At 37.0% G+C, this 10248-nt stretch overlaps 1 protein-coding gene across 1 annotated transcript; it reads left to right on the forward strand.

Annotated features, from left to right (window-relative positions):
- The first annotated feature begins 4697 nt into the window (after window positions 1-4697).
- Vps11 (vacuolar protein sorting 11) lies at window positions 4698-7474 on the forward strand. Its single transcript, XM_070214848.1, has one exon. It carries the CDS (start codon window positions 4818-4820, stop codon window positions 7380-7382), a length of 2565 nt encoding a protein of 854 aa, XP_070070949.1. The 5' UTR covers window positions 4698-4817; the 3' UTR covers window positions 7383-7474.
- Window positions 7475-10248: the final 2774 nt, after the last annotated feature.

Below are 10248 nucleotides of genomic sequence, written 5' to 3' on the forward strand. Positions count from 1 at the left end.
ATGCAATGGCTGGAAAAAACAATTCAGTTTCATCTCGATTGACGGAGATAATTCCACACCTCGTCACAGTCAAATGCCTTTCGCATTCATTGCACCTCTGTGCTGAACATGCATGTGATGTTCTTCCTAAAAGCTTGGACTTCATGGTCAAGGAGTCACACAAATGGTTCTCAAATAGCACGTGCAGGAACATCGCGTTTCAACGCTTGCATAAAATCGTTGCTGGCTGTGACCCAAAAAAAATTGCAAAGCTTTCTGGAACTCGTTGGCTGGCAAGACTGAGCGCCATTCAAACAATTTTAGATGAGTGGGACTCTCTAAAGCTCCATTTTGAAATGGCTCGTACGTCCGAACGAGGTGACTCTGGATATAAAGCTGACACATTGTTCCAAATGTACAACGTCGAGAACAAGTTGTACTTGATTTTTCTTCAATGCTCACTAAAAGAGATAATATCAGTAAACAAATTATTCCAATCCGAATCAGTGGAACCTTTGAAGCCCTTGAAGAATCTAAACGACTTATTGTTCTCATACATGCAAAAAATTGTTGTGCCACAACAATTGGCAAAGGCAAACGCACAAGATTTATGCGAATTTCCGTTTAAAAACTTCCTGATGCCAGTGGATTGCATAAATTATGGATACCTTTTTAATGAGTTGTCTTCAAATTGCTTGCCGGACCACTTGATATACATAAAAAATCGATGCAGGGACTGCTTGATTAAACTCACGGAAGAATTGCAAGCACGAGTTCCCAAGAACACAAAATGCCTTGAAAAAATATGTGTTTTTGCACCGAAAGCAGCATCCAGTCAGTATAAGGAAGACATTTCTGAACTGGTTGAATCTTTCAAGGGACTTGGCATTGACATCGACGCTACTGTGACCGAGTACAATTTGTTGCATCGCGTCGAAACAAAAGCAACGTCCTCAGATGAATACTGGGCTACAATCGACGAACAAACCGATGCTGGTGATAACAAAATATTTGGCAATGTATCAAAACTAGCAATGTCCCTTCTGTGCTTGCCATTTTCAAATGCATCTGTTGAACGAGCATTTTCGGTTTTTAACATTGTTAAAGATAAATTGCGAAACAGAATCGCAACCAAAACCGCCGATGCTCTTTTTCGAATAAGATTAACCTTACCAAACAAATGCAATAGCTTTGAACCATCCCCTCAAATGTATAAGCTATTCAATAGCGAGGAAGTGTACAAGACCAATTTTTTAGATGAAGTTCTCGAGGTGATCTCTTAAAATTCGATCTCGTTTTGTAGTATATACATAAGTATAAAGAATATACATATATTTCAAAATATATTAAAAATAAATAATATGTTAAATAACAAATTACTATACACAGATTTGTCCAATCTCAATATTTCTACAACGTCATATTGAGATATTTCTTATTTTTTTGTATATTTTCGAAATTAACTGAATTTTTGAATTTAGGGGGAAAACTGGATTTTTTAGGGGGAAATATCGCCTTTTTGAGATTTCTTAGGGGGGAAGCAAAATTTTCATCTGGCAACACTGTTTTCAGAGGACAGACAAGACATGGATACCTAAGAACTGCATTCGGCCAAGCAAACCGGGAATGCTTCAGGCATTAAAAATTTGTAGTTCCAATGCTTCGACTGTAAATATTATTAAAAAATAAACAAACATTTAACACAAAAAACATTTTTATTGTGGAAAATGAGATACTGCAAAGCAGTGCAAAACCAAACTGCGAGGGTCTGGAAAACCCAAAACTGGGAGGGTGTAGAAAAACAGATATTGCAAGTGGAGGAAAACCATAACTGAGTACGTGTGGAAAATCTATAATGGGGGAAGTTGAAAAACCACTGGACTTTAGCCTGCATTCTTCTGCCAGAGATCCAGATAGAAACCTCTTTTCCCCCTTACTTTTTGTGTCACCCCCGTGTATTTTGAAACCAGAGATGGAAGAAATGTAAGAGTGAATGAGGTTTTGTCCCTTCCGCTTGTATGGAGAAACCTCATGAAAATATGTTATTTTCCAGAGGAATTTTCCCGGTGGGCTGTTCTACAGTACACACCTGCAAGCAAGAAAGCGATAATTCTGTCGGCTCTAGTCCAGAAGTCACTTTTTGGTAACATCTGGAAGACATAGTAGGAGCCATAAAATATAGTAGTCCGATCCGGCTCGTCACTACTAGAAGTGTCGGCCAAGTCACTTCTGGAAGTACCTCAGAAGCGACTTCTCGGCTGAAAAAAACTTGCGCTGCGTAGGAAGCCCAAGAATATGTGTGGGTAATCCCAACTTTCTACCTTTTGTAGTTTCCGAGATCTCAGCGTTTATCCGGACGGACAGTCGGACAGGCGGACATGGCTAGATCGACTCGGCTAGTGACCGTGATCAAGAATATATATACTTTATGGGGTCGAAAACGCTTCCTTCTAGCTGTGACATACTTTTGCACGAATACAATATACCCCTTTAATCTCCGAGTAACTGGTATAAAAATAGTACATCATTATTAAGCTAAGGTATGTATTAAAATTAAGTTAAGTTAGTTCTGTTGCTTTAACGCCTCACACGCTTAGGACGTAAGGTATTGAGTTCTTCATTCCTGACTTCTAGTTATTTAAACATAAATATCACCATGTCTCGATTTCAAACAAAAATTTTTCATACCTTCTGTCGTTGCTCCAGTGATTTTCAGTGTGAACAGGAGCAGAGGGTATTAAACGGATAAATTTTTGTGGGAAGAGGTTACAAAGAATTCTTCATTGTGGATTTTTAAAATTTATTTATGGGGTCTTCCGAAATGTTTTGCCGTTCTGAAAGTTTGCCAGTTAGTGCTACATCTAATTTAATAGGGTCTTTCCACAGAGCTCCATCCACCATCCGTTGAACGGATGGTCCGTAAGGTTTTGCCGTTACGAAAAGTTCCCAGTTAGTCCGCCATCCAATTTTGACGGACTTTGACGGGCTCTTATATGCGATAGTTAGGCAATGTTTTTTCGGTGCAACTATGACTTCTTCCTCTTGACTATGGAAAATGGAACAATAACTGCAAATCGATGGCGGAAAAAAATTAAAAATTGCTTAGAATCATGGTTTTATGGCTGTTGTTAAATTATAGTCTCTTCCCATAGAGTTCATTCGTTTGAAACGGTTAGGATTTTTGACAAATGTGAAACTCGTGTTCCCACAGAACTCCATCCACCATCTACCATCCAATAACAGCTGACTGAAGAGCAGTTGTCAGCTCAACATTAACGAAGGGGGATTTCAACTCGGTAAAACTGTCGTAAAATTGCGTTCTCCTAATTTTATTGTAGAATATATCAATAAATAGATTAAGAAAATAGTTTAAAAACATATCTGAACGTTTAGAACATATCCTACAAAGAGTTTGCATACATATTGCTGACTGGGGGGGGAGCCTAACCTCCCGTACCCCACACACCGCTCTTACCGCTCTTAGACTCTGTCTAGCCAATATTAATATGAAAAATTTGTAAACGAAACCAAATTTATGCTATTCTTGGTAAATTATAGAAACTTTGGAACTTTATAGGAGTACAAAGTACACTTTAAATTAATATTACTTATTATTTACGAAGTGCAGAATATATTTTGAGTCTTTGCTGCAAACATTGATGTTGTCGTACTAGGGATGTCGAAAATATATCAAAATATCAATATAATAAATATTTTTATCGTGATATTTTTTTTGAATAACTATCATATATCATCGATTTTTTCGTCACATTTTTTTTTATAATTTTAAGTGGTCTCACTTTTCATCGGGACAAGAAAAAATACATATGTGAAAGATGAGCGCCGCTAAAATATATTTTTCGGCAAGTGAAAATGCATAGCATAGCATTCAGAATTCAAGAAAAAAAATGCGCGGGAAATACTTGATTTTAATATTATAAATAAAAGCAAAAGAAAGCAAAAATAAATATTGGTTTCTTTCATTTATTAATAAATATAAACTAAAAATTATAAAAATATAATTTAAGATCGTATGTGGGCTAATGTTTAGTGGTTATTGCTTATGCAGCTTAAAATTAAAAAAAAAAATTAATAAAACAAAAATATCAAAAATACCTGATATATAGATATTTTTTTTCTGATATATCAAATATACTTTTTGATTTTTTGTTTAAATAAAAAATATCATCGATACGATATTTTTAAATATTTCGACATCCCTATTTCGTACGCAGAACAGCTTACATTTCGGCCCACTCATAGCAACCTGTTTGCGAACGCTTTTTCGCTCATAACAAACTACAAATAATAGGGTCTTCCCACAGAGCTCCATCCACCATCTTCCATCCGTTGAATGGATATTGAAATTGTTGCACAAAATTAAAAATAGCGAATTGTCAAACTTAATTAACTATTTTCCGCTTCTTATTTCTTGCAAGCAGCTGATCGGTCAACGAACTTTGCGACCCTAGCAAAACTCCAGACTTGCAAATATTCAACATAAAATTATCGATTGTTTGTAGTTGAACAATATATTATAAGAATATTAAAGTTAATTCAATATATTTTACCATAAAAATTTTGATTTTATGCAAAAAAATTGGTCATTTCGACCAGTGTGGGATGGACTCTATGGGAAGAGGCTATTAGACGTCTTTCCCTGTTTCATATACCACCATTCTATTTTTGTCGAAAATATACAGACCAAAAATAAAATCTTATTCGTGTTCATCTCTTAACTGTGCCTACAATTCTGGCCTTACAAAATAAAAACCATACAATGTGTTTCATTTAACGAAGTATAGTTTCCCTAAATCATTATACCAAATATTAATAAAATGGATAAGGATAAAAGGGTATCGGAATGGAAAAAAGTTCATCTCTTTAACATAATCGCATTACCATTTGTAAAATGTCCGTCAGCGGCGGAAATATCGTGCTACTGCTTTTACGAGTCGAAATCAACCACAGAGGAAATGAAAATAAGAATTGTAATATGTGATCAAAACGGAAATATTCTTGTATACCTTTCGAATTGGGAATGTATTACCTTTAAATCTCAAGCCAGACGGGATACTATCACTCTGTGCTCCCTTACATTAAATAACTGGCTTGCAACTGTTACATCGGATTCTAATTATGGTATTCACATTGATATATACGATTTGAAAAGATTAACCAAAAATCAAGGAGCTCCGATAATTGCATCGGCATACTTTCAAGTTACAAGTACTGCTTCATGCATTAACGCAGAAGTCATCGATGATAAATTACTTTTATTAGCCATAGGCTTCGAGAATGGTGATATGATTCTGCATTACGGGAAAATTAACCGAATTTTTTCTGCAAATATTCGACAGCATACTGTATCTGGATATGCAATAAATGGAATACATTTTAACATCAGTGACTGGCAATCAGATCCGCCAACTCATGGCATGTTTGTTACATGTCTTCAAGGAGTTTACTATTTTATGTTAAAAGAGAAAAGCTGTATAGATCAAACTTTAATACTCGATAATGATAAAGGCAATTTCAACCACTGCAGTACGATGCGCAAGCCTGGAGAAGACGGTTTTGAAGAGTCCATGTTGGTAGTGGGACGGGAAGATGCTGTATATTGCTATACCCGTGAGGGAAGAGGGCCTTGTTTTGCCATTGAAGGCACAAAGAAACATCTTGCGTGGGTAGGTCATTACCTTATTGTCACCGCAAAAAAATCTATTTTAAAGCAAAACATCTCTACTCTTATTGTTGTAGATACAGAAAACAAAATTATAGTTTTTCAAAAGCAATTACAAGAGTTGTTTCACATAACCGGTGAAAATGATTTTTTCTATATTATAAGCAATTCCCATGTCTCAAACAAATGTAATGTAATTTTGTTACAGCAGCTGAATATGTGCAATAAAATACGCCTATTAATTGAAAAAAATTTGTACGATGTTGCACTGAGATTATTACATCGAGAAGGCAGTACTTACTCACAGGAAGCCGCTTTAGTACGGTTTCAATACGGAAATTATTTACTACTAAAAGGCGACATAAGTAGAGCAGTTAAAGAATTTATTAAAACTATTGGTTTTATTAAGCCGTATTCTGTAATTTCAAAACTCTTGTGCTCGAGATACAATAGTTATTTAAAGGAATACTTATCTGAATGGAACAAAATTAATAAGACTTCAAACAGTTATACAAAACTTATTGAATGTTGCATTAAGCGTGAACAAATTAAGCATGAAATACAGCAGATATCAGATAATAATAAAATCTTAAATTGTACAAGCAGTCCGGAATTAAAACAACTATCCAATTTATCAAAAATGTATTTCGAATGTAAAATTCGAAATCAGAGCCAAGTTGAAGAAGAACATTTATTACATCGATTTTTAGAATATGGACCAGAAAAGCTTTTAGTAAGTCCCACTACTTATTTGGAGAATATAAAATTTGAAAATGTTAATACACCAGAAAATATTCTTTCGTTTTTGTCCATGCTGCCAGATCAAAGCGACTATCGTTCCAAAGTGTTGGCCGAAATTATTGAAAAGTTTCCAAATTGTAACGAAAACTTATATTTTTACTTACTTCTTCTTTATCTTGTACTGTGGCAAAAAAAACAAGTTACTACGAGCTATGTTTTAAATTTTGTAAAAAAAAAAGGTCTGCGTTTGGATAGGGTTTTAATTATTTGTAGACTTTATTCATTTTTTGATGGAATACAAGAAATGAATAACAACCAACAGAATGATGATGCACTGCAACATGAAGCTGTAAATAAATGTATACATACATTAATTGAAAATAATCCGAAAGGTTCTTTAAATTGTAATATAAGTAAAAGAACATTTCTTATTATGTTAAAAAGTTCTTGCTCAAATGATAAAGTAAAAGCATTACGGATTAAACCATTACTTAGGGAAAAAATTATTCGCGATATTGTTGATTCAGCAAATGAAGTACAGTTAATTGCAAATTTTAATGATAAGATAAGGAGATCTAGTTTGATGCTCTCTCTCTATACAAACAATCCAATGGAATTTCGTAATGATTCATGTGATATCTGTCGTGAGACGTTGACTACGCAGTCAATTTATTTTCTTTGTCAACATTCCTACCATAAAGAATGCCTTAGCTACAATTCGACAAAACGTCGGGAGGAAGTAATATGTGTTGTTTGCAAAACTAAAAAAAATTTGTTGAACATAAAAAGTGCCATAAATATTAATTCTGATTCCTCAAATATCATTTCTGGGATTGCAAAAGTGTTGGCAATAGGAACTAAAAAAATAGAAAATAAAATTATGATTAAAAAATATGTGAAAACCATATCGGAAAGTAATGACAAGAATAAAGGCCAAGGCAAAAATGAATCCGTTTCATTAAATAATCCTTTCGATTGAAACTTCTTTTTTTGAGATATATTACAAATTTCTGAGTATATATCTTTAAATGTATATCTTGGTATAATAAAACAATATATTGTACAAACTAACCAACTTTTTTAATTTATTGCTCCACTGAGTAAGCAAGTAAGCAAAGAGACTGCGAATATTTTCGATAGTCTAATACTTGGCATATGAACCTTTAAAGATGGAAAAAATTTCAAAAAAAAATAGATTTGAATTTTAATATTGGGCTTTTCTTTTCACTCCTCCTAAGCTCTATTTTGTTTAAAAATCTTGATTTTTTACCACTTTTAGTGGTAATACTATTAATATTAATTACTACTCTTTTGTATTAAGGAAACGCGAAACTTATGATTGCAGTGAAAATTCGACGACGAAAGGGAGTTTGCGCAATGAGATTCATATAACAACTAACTCTTTAATTTCAATATAAAAATGCTTAAGCCTAACTTAACAAAGGGGGCGAGAGACGGGGCGAATTCGCGAGCGCGATTAAAGCTTTATTGCGCTCCCGCTCCCGCCTTACACCATTCGCCGTCTTCAGCACGCCACAGGCAGCACCGCCAGTCTATGGACCGGTCGCCGATACGTCGTATCCTTCGTCTTCACGTCCGCAACTCTGACCTTGCCGTCAGCGCCGACGTGCACCTCCACGATCCGACCAATTATCCACTGCTGCGGCGGAAGATTGTCCTCGGCGACGACGACGAGAGCTCCCACGGCGACGTTTGGGACCTCCTGGTGCCACTTGTTTTTTGCCTGGAGACGAGACACTGCGCCATCGTCGTAAGCAGGTTGGGCTGACTTGGTCTGGGAGCGCTGCTGAGGGTGGAGCTAGAGGGGTCCGCCGATCAGTAGATGGCCTGGGCTTCGCCGTCGTTGGGATCCGTGCTGATCGCTCCGAGGGGCCTGGAGTTGAGAACGGCCTCCACGCTGGTGAGCAGAGTTCCGAGCTCCTCCGCGGTCAGCATGTCTTCTCCGACCGTCCGAAGGAACAGGTGCTCCCAAAGCCCGCCGAAGTGAGGTGCTCTGGGCGGTATGAACGCAAACTCGCATCCTTTTCTTGATGCGAATATTGCGATACCGCCCCCCTGCTCCTCCAGACAGGCCCGGAACTCTCTCATGTGGCGATCGTCTCGACACAGTTCGTCGCGTTGTCGCACCACACCTTCTCCGAAATCCCGGGTCGACTCACGAACCTCTGGAATGCCAACAAACACGCATCAGTGGTGAGGCCAGACACTAACTCTAAGTGGACCGCTTTGGACGCAAAACATACAAATAATGCCATGTATGATTTGTACGGTGGCTTACCACGGCTACGATACGTTGTGTTAAATGGGCCACAAAAATCAACACCACATATATTAAAAGGGCGGAGAGCTCGAAGTCTGTCTGATGGCAAGCTCCCCATGATTTGCGTCAAGAGTTGAGGCTTTCACCGAAAGCAACGAATGCAAGAACGAACTGTTCTGCGGCAAACTTCCTGCGCATTAACCAACCATATCTTTTCTCGCAACAGATTTACAGGAGTTCGAGGGCCAGCAAGACAATTTGTAACGTGCAGGTAGGACACGTAGGTTTTAACAAACTGTGAGCCTTTTGACAACAACAACGGGATTTTGGCTTCGTAAGGGATAGGAACATTCAATAACCAACCCCCAACTCGCAGCAATGTCGAGGAACACCAATCTAATTTTTTTTCCTGGAGAAAAGGGCTTAGTTTTTGAATATTCGTTGCTACCGGTTTATTTTTGCGAATTTTGCCTATGTCGTCGATGAACTCGTGAGATTTGATCACTTTCACTATTTTCTCGAACGCAAAATTCAGTTCTCTTGGAGTAATACTTTTTTCAAAGGGCTGCGACGCTTTTTTGCACCTTTGAATAAACCGAAAGACCCACACGAAAACTATGTCGATGTCCGCTGGGTTTACTTTCGTGGGGACACGTCGCCAAATTGCTTTTTCCGACCACTCTTGGATCTCTGCAACTCGGTTTGAGACGAAAACCGACAACGACGACGGATGCGTTTTGATCCAATGCAGAGTGATCTCCGAGTCCGTCCATAGGAACACCTTTGTGATCGGAAAATTAAGCAATGGTCTTACACGATTATAAAGATTCGCAAGAAGGTGAGCTGCGCACAACTCAAGGCGGGGCAAAGTTTTCGTCTTGAGGGGAGCTACTTTGGATTTTGCTGTCAATAAAGATACTTTTAAATAGACAATTAGATCTAGTATTTGTTTTAGATCCGCATGAAGTTACGGTATCTGAAGACCGATATCATCCAACATTGAAATTGACAATTGGCCTTCCCTGTACTGATACCCTTTCTCCTTTAGTTCCTAAAACTAAAACGAGATGCTTTCGAAAATGTGACTATAATAAACTAAATTACATGATTTCGCAATATAATTGGACTGATTTGTATAATTGCATGGATATTGAAAAAGCAATTGAACTTTTCTATAGCGTTGTAAACACTTTTCTTGACGAATGCGTTCCTGACAGGCTTCCTCCAAAGCTAAACAGGCCTCCTTGGTTTAACAATGCGCTTCAAAGACTTAAAAATCTTAAATCCAACACTTATAAAAAGTATAAAAAATCGGGTAAGCCATCTGATTTTTCGAAATATGTGGTGGCTCGTTCAGATTTTAATGTTCTCAACAGTCATTGCTATTCTATGTATTTAAATAAGTGTAAATTCGAATTTTCAAATGATCCGAAACAGTTTTATAACTTTGTTAATGCCAAGCGTAAGTCTTCGGCATTGCCTTCATCGGTACGTTTGAACTGAAAAACAGCATCGTCGGATTCTGAAATTGCGGATTTGTTTGCAGAATTTTTCCAAACTACTA

The sequence above is a fragment of the Drosophila takahashii genome, chromosome 3L (assembly GCF_030179915.1).
Source record: "Drosophila takahashii strain IR98-3 E-12201 chromosome 3L, DtakHiC1v2, whole genome shotgun sequence".
In the NCBI taxonomy this organism is placed as follows: Eukaryota; Metazoa; Arthropoda; class Insecta; order Diptera; family Drosophilidae; genus Drosophila; species Drosophila takahashii.